Here is a 15,306-nt window from a genome sequence, read left to right as displayed (position 1 = left end):
GGGAAATATTGGATATAGTTGGACCTTACCACATGCTGATCATTATATATTATGAACCAAAACAACACATGAGTGGAATTAAAGGTCGATGTTTCCCCTAGTTCCCTACCAACGTTATTCATGATGTTAGTTGTCAACCTATAAGTCTATAGAGGGGAGGGTGTGTTACATAAGCACCGGTCCATCCCGCCGACCACGGACCAAGGCTTTCGGGTACAAGAATGTCGTGTTACCCATCCAACATTTCATGGCCTCATCCTCAAGGCGATGATGCGATTGAGGCAAAAGCAGCAGATCAGACATGCAATGCAGATCGTCAGTCGGACCTATATTTGACACGCATGGCCTTATCTTGCAGATCTCTCTCATTCATGTCTTGGATTTCGACACCTGTTGATTTTTGTTTCGTTGCGTCTTGAAATTTGCGGAAGGCTGAGGCAATGAGTCCATCACTTCAATGTCATGATTTCGGGTTTAAGTCAGCTGGGTTCCAACGCCAACAAGCCACAAGTGTGCATCCTTGCTATTAGGCATGATTTAACCTCGCACAAGACACGCTTGGATGATTGATTGTCAATCACCTCATTTTGCGGGGTGAGGGGAACAATGACCCCACCATGGGCAAGATCATAAATACGGCAGTGGATGGCCCCACATCCTCAGTCTTCTATATCTACTCTCTACTCTTATTACCATTCTCATTCTCGCCATTATACTTGTCCCTCACTTAATCTTTTGACGATCAGAAAATCCCCCCTCAATTCATCGTCTAAGCATAGGAATCTCCCCTCAATCAATCCTTTGAACATAAGAATCCCCCCTCCATCAGTCTTTTGAGCATAAGAGTTCAGATAAGACTATGTCTCACGCCGCTTACAAGAAGATCGCTCTGGCTGGTGTACGTACTCCATACCATTGAAGTAATAAGCTCCCCTAATGCTTTATATAGGCTACCGGCACCCTTGGCTCGGTCATCCTTAAAGAGCTCCACGAGTCTGGACTCTTCGAAGTCACCGTCCTCGTCCGCGAGTCCAGTGTTCAAAATTTCCCCGAGGGAGTCAAAGTCGCCAAAGTCAACTTCGAGTCCCTTGACTCCCTAGCAGAAGCTCTTGCCGGACAAGAAGCTCTTGTTTCCGCCTTAGCCACCCTCGCAATCTCAGTACAAAAGCTCCTTATAGACGCGGCAGTCAAAGCTGGTGTGAAGCGAATCATACCATCGGAGTTTGGCGTCGACCTAATAAACCCCAAAGCTCGCGCATTACCAGTCTACGCCGGCAAGGTCGAGATCCAGAATTACCTCGGAGACCTAGCAGCGAAGACTATTATAAGTTACACATTAATCTTCAACGGACCTTTCCTGGACTCGGGGTTAGCTCGGGGGTTGTTCTTCAATTTCAAAGAGAGAAAGGCACAGTTATTTGATGGGGGCGATCAGCCCATCAGCGTAAGCCGGCTAGCTACCGTAGGCAAGGCAGTGAGGCGGGTTCTCACCCACCCTCGCGAGACAGCCGATCGAGCTGTCCGGGTCAAGGACATCGACGTCTCACAGAAGCAACTATTGGAACTAGCACAAAAGTTGACACCGGGGGAGAAGTGGGATGTGCAGCTCGTCGATACAGCTGAGCTTGAGAGGGAGGCTCTCCAGCAGATCAAGGAAAATAACATTGGGCCTCTGACGATGTACAATCTTGTACGCAGAGCTATTTTTTCACCGGAGTTTGGTAACAAATTTGAGAATGTGCATAATGAGGTTTTAGGGATTCGGGAAATCACAACGCAGGATCTAGAAGAGATTGTACATAGCGCCTTTGTTTCGAAGTAGTTTGGGACTTGTTATGATAATAAATGTAATAGCGTTTTACCTTCTAGATATGATTGGCGATTCTCCTGTTACCTGCGCTATGTCAAAAGCAGAATAGTAAACTGGCATTTTGCGCCGGCTTGTAGCGGAAGAGGTGTAAAGCTGTTGCTACTCTACTAGCTAGTAACGTAGTATCATCCCTAGACTCAGGGGCACTGTTTGATGCCTAGGGGAAGCTACACGGGTGCTCACTTAGAGGCACCTGTGAGTGTTGGGGGCTGCTCAAGAGATCATTGGTGTTCGGAAACTTGGGTGTCACAGGAGTACCAGATAAGCCCTGTAATTTATCGAGTTTATGCGGTATATACGTACGTAACGTAGCAGAGGCAGTTGGCAGATTCCCCTTTGATTCATAATCGTATATGCTATTGGAGAAACTCTCATGAAGCATTTTATATTGCACAAAACGGATACTGGAATCTGTAAGGCAACAACCCGTCCTCTTCAGGCCCATCCCGATCACTGCACTTCCAGGCGCCGGCCGGAAACGTCGCCTTTTAGCGATCCAACCACCAAAACTCCACGACCAAGACCACGACCACAACTTAAATGAGCATTTGATGCTCAGTACCAAACTCAGGCCCCTTTTCTGTTATTTCCCTACGGAGTTTCTGTTAAGCCTCACGTCTCGAGCGCAAACTCAAACCCGACGCACGGAGAACAGTGAGAATGATTCCAACGATGTGCATCACCAGAAACAGCCCCCGCGTCCAGAAATATCTCTACACCCGGAAGGATTTTAAGTTGGGGCTGTGTTTCCCAGCTGCCTCAAAACCTGGACGCCCAATAATGACGCGATTGAGATCGAGGTACGTACCAGTAATAAGGGTGTCTAATGTTCCAAGTTGCGTTCAGGTGCAAAGAGGCGGCGGCACAGGTGGCGTTTCCAGAACCTCCCTATGGAGGCAGAGACAACGGCCGCATACTCAAGCAACCCAATATTATCAAGTGTATTTGCACGCCGCTGGATCAGGCGGTAGCTACTTCTTCGCATGATTATTGGCCGGCTTGACCACAACTTGGGCCGGCCGCCAGCTCTCAACTAGTCATTATGGGTAGTGCTGGCTGATGTTCGCGCGGCCGTACATTGGAATCTGACGACATGACCGATCTCACACTGTTTAATCTCGTTCCTGCAGCGCCCCTAGCGCCACCCTTGTCTACGAAGTACTGAGTGTTAGGCAATATGATCCTGGTGAAACGGAGAGTTGTGGGCTGGTGGGCTGGTGGGCTGGCTCCTTCAGCAGCACATCGGATTTTCAAGTTTGGGCCCCCCCCTCTCACCCCTCCATGGCTTTTGAGCAGAAGCTCAAAGCCCTTTCTGCAGCGGAGTAACCCTATTTCGACCACACTAAGTTATCCCTAGAATCCTTCATGTGTCAGTCGCGATCAAAAGGAGTAGTCCCCGCTGTTCCCAGGCACGGCCGGATCATCGGCCGACGATACGACTGGCCATTACATTTGGATCACCCGTAGAAGTTCGGACGGGTAGTGCTGACAACAAGGCCAAGTGCAACTCTGCAAGGAGGAGCGCATCAAGGTGGGGAGCCTATGGTTGAAGTTTCATCTCTAATGGCAACCTTCACTAAGAGGGTCCATCTCGGCACCTTGTGAGTAGCATAGTCCGGAGGTAGAGAGTCTCACTTGAAGGTATAATAAGTCACATTGTACCCCCCTTCTAAGAACTCTGTATACGGTTCACCACACTCTTTTGGATTATACTTTACGGTCTTTTTAACTTAGTGGATATGGCTATCACTTCCGCTTTTCTTATCCTTCTTTCTCTTTCGTCACTGTCTTTAGGTGTGCCAGTGGCATTTGATGATGGCCAATATCACCCAGAATATGACAATAGCATTGGCAATGGAAATCAAATTGTCCAACCAACAGCCGTGGCGGAAGTGACTTCAGCCGCGGCGGAAGTGACTTCGACGAGGTCGAGGGCTTCGAGGACGTCGACGAGTTCCGTCCCTACAGCCACTGCAACAGCCTCGACTGGAGGTGGTGGGTTTACCGGATCTGGGGGGCCCGCCGCCTATACGCTCTTCAGGGGAGATGGGACACAAGCTTCGGGGTGGCCAACTATCAGTCAGTGGCTCAGCTTTGAACAAATGTAAGGATCCCTCTCAAACAATGATAACAATTCTAACAAGGGTTAGGTTCGCAAACAACAAACCAATAATGGCAGCTTCTTGTGCTCCGGCCGCAGAAAACAATAGTGAAGAAGAAATTACAGCCATCAAACAGGCCATCCTTTCAGAATCCGCATCTACCGGCGTGGACCCACGCTTCATCCTCGCAACCATAATGGAGGAATCCACCGGTTGTGTGCGTGTCAGGACAACCACTTCCCCCGACGGCATCATCAACCCTGGCCTGATGCAAGACCACGAGGGTACTGCCAGCTGTTTTGGAAAAGCTGCACCTTGCCCTCCGGAGACAATCAGTCTAATGATCGCCGAAGGCACTACGGGAACTAACGGCGGCGCTGGCCTCAAAGGGACGTTGGCACAGGCTGTGGGCATGGGGGCCAAAGATGCTACTGCTGTTTATGTGGCGGCTAGGATATACAACTCTGGGTCATATCCTGGGGGGGACTTAGCTGCTAGTGCGGCTACCGCTTGCTATGCGTCAGATATTGCTAATCTACTGGTGGGCTTTGCTGGTGCAACGAGTCCGTGTAAGACGGGAGCTGCTGGGACTCTCTAGAAAGCTCTAGTAGTTGATCTACTGCATTGGAATAATTGGAGCTTTGAGGTGTGGATTCGGAAAGTGTATTACTTACACATTGTTTTATTAGGGATTGACTGGATGATACCAAATGGGGCAGGGTGGGATTGGGATTCTTTTCATATATTAACTTATTCCTTAAAACTTCTATTTTCGGGAAGCTCTGGGTAGCTCTGGGTATCTTTATACACCGCCAATATAACTTCAATGTTTTTAAAATGTATTTTTTAGAAAAGTGAAATCACAAGCATAAAACTAGCTGATATACTTCTCGAAACGGCCTTTATACTTTATCGATTGTTATGCTATTAAAATGATGTCGATATATGCCACAATATGGATTAACCGCCATTTTATACAACCGTTGAGTGCGGAGTACAGCAGTTCAACAATGGACCTCGTCGACCAATCATGTGGGGCTCCCGGGCCGCACCGCATCCGCTAACGATACTTGGTATGGCAGCGTTTGACCGACGTTTGAGTGCATTTGAGTCCATTGATGATGACACGAGAACTCCGTTGGCTTGATATCTAGCAGCTACGACAATTCCTATAAATCTCATACCGCTCCATCCATTCCCAGAACTTCAATTTCTAATCTCTTTGCATTCGGACACACATCGTTCTAGCAAACAGCTTTACCCGTCGAGCAACATCGTGCCCTCTCGTTACTTCACGACATCAACGAGGACCACTATCTTCACGCAAACATGGGTCACGGCGACATGGACCACGGCGATAGCCAAATGTGCAATATGAACGTTGGTGCTCCCTTTTAAACCCCTTTCCCCCACCGATACCACTGCTCTCCTCCCAAACGCCGACCAGAAACTAACATACAACCCTCGCAGATGCTCTTCACCTGGAACACCCAAAACCTCTGTATAATTTTCCGCTGGTGGCACATCCAAACAACTCCGGGCCTGATATTCTCCCTCCTCGGAGTTGTCGCCCTCACCGCAGCATACGAAGCCCTCCGTCAAGCGAGTCGAAGATATGAGCGTTTCGCGAACAGGGAGACGCTCGAGGTTCCCAGTAAGCTCACTCATGCCCTATATAGTTCCTCTTATTTTCCTCTCCTTGTTTGCGACAGATTCGCAAATGCGATTTTCGTTTTGAGCATATGGAAATGAGGAAATACACAAGCTGAGAACTTGACGCTCAGCCGATGGAGAAACTGTTACTGAGAGAACGCCATTTCTGTGGTCAGGACGGAACCAGGTCGAAGTCACCAAGAGGGCGCATGTCATCAAAGCACTGATTTATGCTTTTCAAACCTTTTACGCGTTTATGCTTATGTAAGTCTTCCTCCTTTTCCTCCGCAATTCCATGTGAGAAGCTGGATATGATATTATTGGGCGTTTGAGGAGTTCGTTCTGACGATTTCGGTGTTGAAGGTTGCTATTCATGACGTATAATGGCTGGGTAATGCTTTCTGTGGGTGTTGGGGCTTTTGTCGGATATGTTTTGTTTGGCAATGATACGAGCTCGACGAAGGATGGGGCCTGTCATTGATCCTCATTCTTAAACCAAAGGATCTCAGAGATTTGGGGGATTTTCTGCCCACCCATTTGATTCTCGAAGAGGGTGATGTTTCGTAGGTACTTCGTATGCATCCAACATATCATTTACCTTCGTATGCATACCACCACACAACATCACGTAAGCTAAAGAGGTCACCATCAAATGCAACCACCCAAGCTTGAAGCTACCCCTTCATCAATATGTTTCTGTGTAACACTATAACACAGCATTATAATGCCAGGACCAGGATGCTAACCCTTCAAATTTCGGGTATTTGCCAGCTGTGTTGGTAACACCGCTCGCCACCACTTACCATACCAACCGTTAAGACGACTTAGGCTAAATAGCTATCTTCTCTCCACAAGGTAAATTGAGTTTTCGTTGCACATCGCAATACTGAGACATGTCGAATCATTGGTCGCATCTAGGCTTGTGCGGAAGTTTGTATGACGTCGGTAGGTAGGGTGGTTTTTGAAGAAGTTGGGGAATGGAAATGTTTGTTTGCCTGTTGGTTGTGGAGAGTTCGGTATCGTCCTTCCAGAAATGGTTTACCTCGGCAGCGCGAAAGAAACCAAGTGGACATCCTTGCCATATATCATTATAGAGGCTATATTTGTTCGTATTCCTCGTTTTCAAAATATATGGAATCAGGCATTGGGGTTTATGTTTCTTCCCGCTGATATATCGAGAGTATATGTTCACTCCCCCCTAAACGAGTAACAAGCCGACCCGAGGAGTAAGAGGTGATATATATAGTACAAGAAAAGCACAGTGGAAAATCAAGTAGGTCTATAGTATATGGTAACTTTTATAGAATTCCTTTCCATTAGGCTTCCTGTATAGAGCGGTTTAGGGCGGGGGTGGTAATACGCTAGGGCGATTAAGCAATCAGAGCGTGATATCCAATGTATTATCATTATATATGATCTAAATCTTCGAACCCGAGCCTGAGGACTTCTTACGGCTATCAGATATTGCTGTCTTTAGATCCGATTCAGTAAGGTCTGGGCCACCAGGAACCTTCGGACCTAGCTTGCCCATCCTCTCCAAATTACCAATCATTCTTTCATCCCCTATATGGGCATCGTGCTACAATCTCATTAGAACTGTGATCTCTACCGTATTATTTGATCTGGAAGTGCATACCTCAAACTCTGGATCCTCGTCATAAGCAACTCGCGCGGCATCAACCAGCATCCTCGCCGTCATCCCCCAGACTTTATACCTCATCATCCCCGCCTCCTCTTCCTCATCCAATTGTTCTGCAATAGCCGCCTGTCCACCCTCTCTAATCTTCGGTTTCGAAACATTCTGATCATTAATCGGCACATGAAAATTATGCATCCGCCACTTCCCCTCGTGCCAGTCGGTCCAAGCGCCATTATACCAGTCCGATCTCTTGCCCGGTATATTCTGCCCTAGTGCAACTTCATCTTCCGCCCTTAAGAAGTTATGGAAGGGGGCAGAGAACACTGCTGCAACTTCTTTGGGGTCGAGGCGGGGAATCATGGTTTCTTCCACGCTGGAAGCTTGGCTGCCACTGCTATCGTTGGAATGGAGAAATGCGACACAAGGGCGGACTGCGAGTGCGGTTTTGGCGAGACTGAATGGGATCTCGCAAAGATGCTCTATCCTAAAAGGAGGAGGTACTTTCGAGTCATCAAGGGGAAGCCCGATTTCTTCCCATGCTTCTCGACGAGCAATTTCCCAAGGTGTTTCTTCAAGTGTATCTGCCTTTCCTCCTGGAAATGCCGCATGTCCTATTCATTCCAATCAATACATATAGGCTCTGGAAGAAGGGCGACGGAAGTGGAGATATACCAGAATAATTCCTCAGCGTCGTAGCTCTCATCGTAATAACCACCCTTAAATCACCCCGCCGATCCGCAAAGAGCAATATCAAAACTGCAGCTCGCCTGCTCAACGGCAAACGATCCCATACCGCAAAAGGCGGCGGTTTATACGCCCTTAAACGGGCAATGGCTGCCTGGCATATTGCATCAGCACTTGTGTGCTATATATTTGCTGTACCTGAGTACCTTCACATACTAACCACCGAGGTTGGAGAAAGCGGTGCCATGCTGCTTGCATCGAAGTACTGGGACCGGTCCTCTTGGATGTTTGAATCAGGCTGGGTTATCTCATTCTCGAAGGTGTTAGGCTCGTTGTCTAAGTCAATTGAAATCTGGCTGTCTGGCTGGTGAAGCTCCATTGTTGATGTATACAAGTTATCCTCGGCAGACATTATTTATTCCCTTAGTAAGTCCGAGGGTACAGGAAGGCCGATGCCGTAATGCGGGGGAACAGGGGAACAAGCCAGGGGCACGGTGGACCAGGGCCCTTAATTCGGATTCTCGGAATCCATCTCTCTTCATCCAAATTCATCCAAACCCTTCAAATCGATCTTCTCCCGCTCTGCATATCCTCCCACGAATCGCAGACCAAACTTACAGCCGCAAAATGGTGTCAGGTCCAGGTAATGTTTAGTAAACACAGCCAAAGAGAGATCGCCACCGCAGACTCCACATCTTGCGATTGCGCAATTCCACCAAAACTTATGCCTTTGCTATGACTGTTTCGAAACCACGATAACAGGGTTTAAGATTGTGGTACAAAGAGGAAGATTTGCGCTTTGAGCTTTTGCTATAACTGCTTTTACTTTGAGAAACTAACTCATCAATATCCAACGCATCTCAAGCTAAAGACCAGCACCGCTTTCCACATATCCAGTGTACTGTAGACATACGAAGTACTCCCGTGCAAGAAACACTCTAGTATAATAAGCACCAAATGGCAACCTCAACACCCCACCAAGAGAACCTCACATCCTCTAATGCATCATATGCCTCAACTTTCACCCAAGGGCATCTCGCTCTTCCCCCAGCAAAGAAATATGCCGTCTGTAAGTTATTATCCATCTTTACCATTTCCACTGCCCCTTTCCTCCGTTTACCTATTTTAATTAACACCGTCACTTAGTAACCTGCATGGACGCACGTATCGACCCGGCCGCCGCCTTCGGCATTTCGTTGGGCGACGCCCACGTAATCCGCAACGCCGGTGCCAGCGCCCGCGACGCCCTGCGCTCCCTCATCATCTCCCAGCAACTCCTCGGCACGCAGGAAATATTGCTTGTTAAGCATACCGGGTGTGGAATGTTGACATTTAAGGATGAGGATGCTGTGGGGCTTGTGAAGAAGAATTTGGGAGAGGGAGGTATTAAGGCTGTCCAACAGGGGTTTAGGGAGGAGTTTTTGACGTTTCCCGACTTGGAAAATGCGGTTAGGAGCGATGTTGAGTGGTTGAACCAGAATAAGGGGATTCCGGACGGGTTGGTGGTTAGCGGGTGGGTTTATGAGGTTGAGACCGGGAAGGTGAGGAGAGTCATTTGAGGTGAGATAGAGATTGAAGAACAGGTTGGGTTTGTATAGGTAGGGAGAGAATGATTTGGAGAGGGTCATGAGCATCTTGGGGGTGTTTTCTTTTAGCCTTATGAGCTTACGGTCAAATTTTATATCTAGTACCATTTCCACTCCTATTCAATACAATACCAATATATCATGGGAAACGTTTGCCTGTTACCATTTCTCACAAGCTCCCAGTTCTATCAAAAACTTCCTACCCAAGCATTATAATTCGCACACCCGCTCGGCAGATTCGTATTTGCCTCAATCGCCGCTCCTTTCCCAGAATTAACTGTCACCCCATCCCTAACAATACTAAAAACCGGCGCTCCTGTATTTCCGTTAAATGGCGTACTCCAATGATTAATTCCTTGCTTCCCATCAAAGCTAACCAGCGGCCCCGAGCCAATTTGGACCGTAACCTTTGCATCAGCCTTCAAGAGTGCGCTGAAGAATACCCCATCCTGTAATACAGCATCGGGGGGTAGTGCTTGTTGTCCCTGGTTAGGATTATTGGCGGTAACACCACAAGTCGAGCCTGCAGATGCAGGGGCGAGGCGGTACCAGAATTGCATTTGGTCGCGGTCGATGGCGGGAGGGCTATTTTTGAATTTCCCGATGTAGTAGGGGAGGAAGTCGCGCCAGCTATCATGGGGCATGTTGTTCACGTATTGGCCTGAGCCAGCGGCGATTTCACTGGGGTCATGGAGGGGGCCGATGTAGGTTGCTTCGGCGTAATCATTCCATGTCACGATTCTGGGAATGATATTAACATTTGTGGGATGTAGAGAAAGGGGAAAGGGAAGGAGAACGGATACGTACTGTACGAATTGCGGATTCACATCAAGAGTTTGCGCCCAGCTATCAGCCCATAGGTCATCACCTCTCCACAACCAGTTTGGCCCAAATCCAGTGGCGCTGTGAAAGAACCACGGCGATACACCCATCATATAGCTCTTTTGGCCAAGGGCACCTTGCCACGCTTTATCAACATCAGCCGTCTTATTATGCGCTCCCTCGGGCCACATATCGAAGTTAAAGGCCCCATCAATTTTATCCGACACCCCAGTTATTCCCCCAGGACCAAGACTAGTCCAGTCAGGCACGAAGTACACGCCTCCCGTCCCAGAGCGGATCGGACCACCTTGTGCCCAATCATTCACATTGCCGGTACCCTCGAAAGTAGAAACGAAGGGCAAGTTATTGAACTTAAAGTACGCCGGGCTCGTTTTATACTTATTCACAAAGGAAACCACAGAATTGGGAAAATCGCCAGTGGCGGGCCATGCCCCTGATGGGCCGCCCAGGTAATCGAAAGCGAAGAAGAGCTTGAATGTGCTCCCTGCAGCTTCAGCTGCGGAAAATGCGTTGGCGACCTGACCAGGCGTGTTGGTGTCTCCGAGGCCGATATTCAAGACGAAGGCATCGATGCCTGCAGCTTGGGCGAGAGAGATGTCGGTCCCCCAGGTGGTAACTGAGTGGGCTGCGGTATTGCCTACTACGATATGGGCGAAGACGGATTTCTGGGCGGAGACAGCATAGGGAAGCACGGCGAGACCAGCGGAAAATAATGCTACGAGACGCATGATGTGGATGATGAGAGAGGCGTAGAGCCTCAGAGACTAATATATCTAGAACAAGGAGTGGATAGGTAGAGACGAGCAAGCACACACTTGCTGTACTCCTCACTTGATGAAAAGAGAGGCAAAATGAAACGAAAGTATAAACCGCTGGAAATACAATCAGTAATCCTTGGCCCTAATGTGATGCCGTAGCCGGGTTTAAGAAAAGCGCTTTACTGCAATGGACTCCCATCACAACGCTCACATGTTGTCAGCACCAGTTATACACTTGCTGACATGGCTGCCCCCTTGAATCCTAAATGTTTCGATGCGGTGGGTCGATGTTCGGACATAGATCGGTTAATAAATTAATGATGACGGAGGGATGCAGGACGAAACCTGGGACGCGGAAAGCGAATCCCTCAGCCCCTGAAGCGCTAGGCGATCCAACCACAAGGCTTCATTTTCATCCAAACTTCCCCAAACCTGCACCATCCTGTCTCGGCGTTTGATTGTGGTGGGCCTTAGTACCTAAGGTCTAGCTAAATGCGTATGTAGTTAGTTGTTTTGTTAAACAATCCTGTCTCGATATTTTAGAGACCTATCATATAAATTAATATGACAGCCTTATTACCGCCGCTTGAAGAGCGGCGCTATAGGTACGCTTCACACAATATCTCGCATGGATATCATCAGAATCGAGCACGTTGAGAATCTTCAATTCTTCAATTCTTTATTGCCTTGCTGATATTCCAAACTTCACGACTCACAATTGTAGCCTGAAAGTAGCAACCTCAAATGGTCGCAAGGTAATATCAATCTTCCCCTCCGCAAATTTGATTTCTTCCTCATCATCCTCCAAGACATTTGTCTTCCAAACTCTCTTCACATCCAATGTCGTCTGAATAGTGCCTCGGCTCTTACCACCCAAACTATCATAAATGCGTAAGATAACACTCTTGCCCTTCCTCTTCGGAAGTTCTCCCCGTGACACATCCTCGTCGTCCTCGCCTCTCTTGACTGTGTCAAGAATAAGGGACGAGTCGCCTATTAGCTTGATGGGGTTACTGAAGGCGCTTGCATCGAGCGTTTCTGGTGATTGGACGAGCTTTAATGGGTTGTTGAAGTTAAATGCGGTCCGCACCGTTGTAGAGCCAAGGTCTCCCTGATGAGGGAGGATTGCCCAGCGCATGTGGTGGCGGCCCATATCAGCATGCGCATCTGGTGCCTTGGGGGCTCGCAGTAGTGAGAGGCGCATGAGGTTACCGCAAGTAGCAAACCCGTACTTGCTGTCATTCAGAATCGATACGCCGTAACCATGTTCAGAAAGATCCGCAAATTTGTGGCAGCAGACTTCGAATTTAGCCATATCCCAACTGCAACTTGTTAGTGCTATACTATTAATGAACTAGGAAGAACTTACGAGGTGTTGTAATGTGTTGGTCTTCGAATGATACCGAACTGAGTCTCGTATGAAGCCTCCGTATTTCTGATATCAACAGGGAACTCGACCTTAAGGAACTTCATGCTTTCTTGCCACTCAACCTCGCTGTGCATCTCAACATACGATTGCTGACCCTTGAAAGCAGCTGATAAGCTAATATATGTCTTCACCCAGCTCTTGTCGCTGATCTTCGTCTCGGTCATAACGCTCACTTGGTGAGCGTCACTCTTAGCGATTTTTGTGGCGCTGGAAGAAAGTTCTTTTCTAGAGTCAAGATGATATACTTCGACATCCCAAGCTTGCCAATACAGAGGCTTATCATCAAAGACAACAAGCTGGTTAGCTTTGCCTCCTTTGGCAATGACCTCTCTTTCGGCCTTTCGATCGTAGAGGGAAGAAATAATTCCGTTCTCGACTTGTACTCGCAATTGGTCATTTTGAAGGACAAAAACTCCACTTCTAACCTCTTCAACTGTGACCTCGGGGGTCTCAGCAACTTTAAAGGTTTTGACGCTCAGCAGATTCCCTTCACCGCAAGCAACTCCAGCTTGATGGTCTCCAATTGGGACGATTTCCCTGCGGTGCCAAGGCAGAGTGTTTAATGCAACAAGGGTCCCCTTGACTCCGGGGCCACTGACATCGTGAACACCTAAAACGTTTTGTAACTCTTTTAAGATTCTCTCGCCTGTCTTAAACACCTCGGCATAGAGCTATCTCCTTGTTAGCATTCTCCTACAGAAATGGAATTCGTTTCCAGCATCTGGATCTTACCTCATCGTTATCATCATAACACATCTCAATAGAGCTCCCAGGAAGGCAGTCATGGAATTGGCACAGAAGCACTGCCTCCCACATGTCATCGATATCCTTCTTTGGATACTTATATCCCGATTTGATGCTTGCAAGGGTAGCTAACAGCTCAATGTCACGGAGCATGATCTCCGATTTCCTATTATTGCGCTTACTGTTTGCTTGGGTTGTATACGTGCCTCGGTGCAACTCAAAGTAGAGTTCGCCATACCAAGTAACAAAGTCGGTACCGGTCGAAGCCTTTTGTTGGAGCTTATCGAAGAAGTCTTCGACGGAATCGCCCATATGTACCCTAGGCAACAAGCCAACTGTGTCGGCCATTCCACGGCAACGTCTAAGCTTCTCTAAGTGTTCCCAAGTTGGACCACCACCTCCATCACCTTTGCCAAAGGCAAGTAACGAAATTGGATCCTGGTCCATCGATTTGTGCTGAGTAACTGACCTCCTCACATCGCCAAAATTCGCCTCCGCAGTATATGTCTCGGACGGTGCCATATGGCAAACGACTTGGCTTCCATCAAGAGATACCCAATTGAAGGTTGTGTGGGGAAATTTGTTGATGTTATTCCAACTCAATTTCTGAGTGAAGAATCGCGACATGCCTGCCAGCTGGCACAGTTGCGGCAATTGTGCCGAATAACCAAAAGTGTCAGGAAGCCAGAAAGTCCGGCATCGTTCCCCGAAATTGCTTTCAAAGAATCTTTGGCCGTATAAAAATTGCCGGACGAGTGATTCGCCACTTGGCAAATTGGTATCATGCTCTACCCAGCTACCTCCAATTGGCTGAAATGTGCCTTTTTTAATCTTCTCTTTAACCCGATCGAAGACGTATGGATAATCTTGTTTGAGCCATTTGTACTGTTGCGCCTGAGAGGCGGTAAACCGATGCTCGGGATACTGCTCTAACAAATTGCATTGACTCGACCATGATCTGGCGACTTTCCTCTTTGTCTCCGCCCAAGGCCAGAGCCAGCAGGTATCAATGTGGCAATTTCCAATAGCATAAACAAGAGGCTCATTTCCGCTTTTGTAAACTTTGGCGGAGCTCGCATGCTTGCCCAAATACTCTTGGGCTATTTTACGGCCCTGGATAATTGAATCTTGGTTGCCCAAATCAAAAGCATCTATAATCTGATTGGCGACCTTCAAGGCCTTATGCTGCTCCCATGAATCGGTGGGAAACTCCCTCGCGGCATCACCAATTTCCCAAATATCAATATAGAGATGGCGAGCTTCGACATTGACAGCGACGATCTCAGCTTTGCCCAATTGGAAATATTTATTTGGGTCTGGTGGTTGGATCGAATCTCCGCCTGGGGCATTTCCAAACATGCCGTTGCATGCCATCTCGACATATATAATATGTTCTTTGCCATCTCTGAACTTCTCAGGCAATATCCACTCTACTCGCTCTCCTCCGCCAGTTAATCCCTGGAGTGGGTTGCCGTCCTCGCTCCACACCATCCCCTCGTTATTTGCATCCCAATGGAGCTCGAGGTGGTCCTTCTTGCACAGGTCGGACGGGACGGTGATTTGGGCTTTGAACCAATGGGTCGACCATGATGGCCCGAACCAGTCGCCCACGGAAGTAGGTTTGAACTCGTGTCTTGTAGCTTCTTTGAATGTTGGACGGGAGAGGTCGGGCGCATCCCAGACCGACAGCTGTATATGGGGATGCCCTGAGACGACTCCTTCGGTCAGCATACTGTGCTATGAAGTCAGTACTGGCCCAAAAAAATCTGCGAGTTTGGGAGGCCACTCACGCTCGTAAGTTCTTCGATTCATATTGTCCTCCGCCGTAAAACGAGGCAATCCGGTCCTTATAGATCTTTGGGATCCATTGTCCAACAGGGTGGTCGGACAGCTTAGGATATGAGCTCTTAAGCTTCGGAACTTCAAATGTTTCTCCCCCCATAATTGTATTCGATTCAGTATTCGATCGTGTAAGGTGGAGAAAATAGAATGCTGGTT

General features: G+C 48.1%; 7 protein-coding genes across 7 annotated transcripts; 4 read left to right on the top strand and 3 right to left on the bottom strand.

Annotated features, from left to right (window-relative positions):
- Window positions 1-859: 859 nt before the first annotated feature.
- BP5553_06210 (NAD(P)-binding protein) lies at window positions 860-1,822 on the top strand (the record flags this gene model as incomplete). The annotated part of the gene is made up of 2 exons (XM_032014833.1): window positions 860-898; window positions 950-1,822. The coding sequence occupies 2 exons, from the start codon at window positions 860-862 to the stop codon at window positions 1,820-1,822; spliced, it is 912 nt and encodes a 303-aa protein (XP_031869514.1).
- A 1,787-nt stretch (window positions 1,823-3,609) lies between these two features.
- Window positions 3,610-4,570, top strand: BP5553_06209 (uncharacterized protein; the record flags this gene model as incomplete). Its single annotated transcript, XM_032014832.1, has 2 exons — window positions 3,610-3,974; window positions 4,021-4,570. The coding sequence occupies 2 exons, from the start codon at window positions 3,610-3,612 to the stop codon at window positions 4,568-4,570; spliced, it is 915 nt and encodes a 304-aa protein (XP_031869513.1).
- A 731-nt stretch (window positions 4,571-5,301) lies between these two features.
- On the top strand, window positions 5,302-5,893 carry BP5553_06208 (Ctr copper transporter; the record flags this gene model as incomplete). Its single annotated transcript, XM_032014831.1, has 3 exons — window positions 5,302-5,352; window positions 5,443-5,626; window positions 5,757-5,893. The coding sequence occupies 3 exons, from the start codon at window positions 5,302-5,304 to the stop codon at window positions 5,891-5,893; spliced, it is 372 nt and encodes a 123-aa protein (XP_031869512.1).
- Window positions 5,894-7,042: 1,149 nt separating this feature from the next.
- Window positions 7,043-8,360, bottom strand: BP5553_06207 (uncharacterized protein; the record flags this gene model as incomplete). The annotated part of the gene is made up of 4 exons (XM_032014830.1): window positions 7,043-7,204; window positions 7,262-7,875; window positions 7,937-8,102; window positions 8,169-8,360. 4 exons carry the CDS (start codon window positions 8,358-8,360, stop codon window positions 7,043-7,045), a joined length of 1,134 nt encoding a protein of 377 aa, XP_031869511.1.
- Window positions 8,361-8,905: 545 nt separating this feature from the next.
- On the top strand, window positions 8,906-9,507 carry BP5553_06206 (uncharacterized protein; the record flags this gene model as incomplete). The annotated part of the gene is made up of 2 exons (XM_032014829.1): window positions 8,906-9,017; window positions 9,095-9,507. The coding sequence occupies 2 exons, from the start codon at window positions 8,906-8,908 to the stop codon at window positions 9,505-9,507; spliced, it is 525 nt and encodes a 174-aa protein (XP_031869510.1).
- A 215-nt stretch (window positions 9,508-9,722) lies between these two features.
- On the bottom strand, window positions 9,723-11,105 carry BP5553_06205 (uncharacterized protein; the record flags this gene model as incomplete). The annotated part of the gene is made up of 2 exons (XM_032014828.1): window positions 9,723-10,275; window positions 10,342-11,105. 2 exons carry the CDS (start codon window positions 11,103-11,105, stop codon window positions 9,723-9,725), a joined length of 1,317 nt encoding a protein of 438 aa, XP_031869509.1.
- A 742-nt stretch (window positions 11,106-11,847) lies between these two features.
- On the bottom strand, window positions 11,848-15,250 carry BP5553_06204 (Alpha-mannosidase; the record flags this gene model as incomplete). Its single annotated transcript, XM_032014827.1, has 4 exons — window positions 11,848-12,457; window positions 12,505-13,235; window positions 13,297-15,040; window positions 15,099-15,250. 4 exons carry the CDS (start codon window positions 15,248-15,250, stop codon window positions 11,848-11,850), a joined length of 3,237 nt encoding a protein of 1,078 aa, XP_031869508.1.
- Window positions 15,251-15,306: the final 56 nt, after the last annotated feature.

Source organism: Venustampulla echinocandica (genome assembly GCF_003357145.1).
Source record: "Venustampulla echinocandica strain BP 5553 chromosome Unknown scaffold_3, whole genome shotgun sequence".
Taxonomy (NCBI): Eukaryota; Fungi; Ascomycota; class Leotiomycetes; order Helotiales; family Pleuroascaceae; genus Venustampulla; species Venustampulla echinocandica.
Note: the sequence above shows the minus strand (reverse complement) of the source record. Positions and strands in the feature narration are given on the sequence as shown.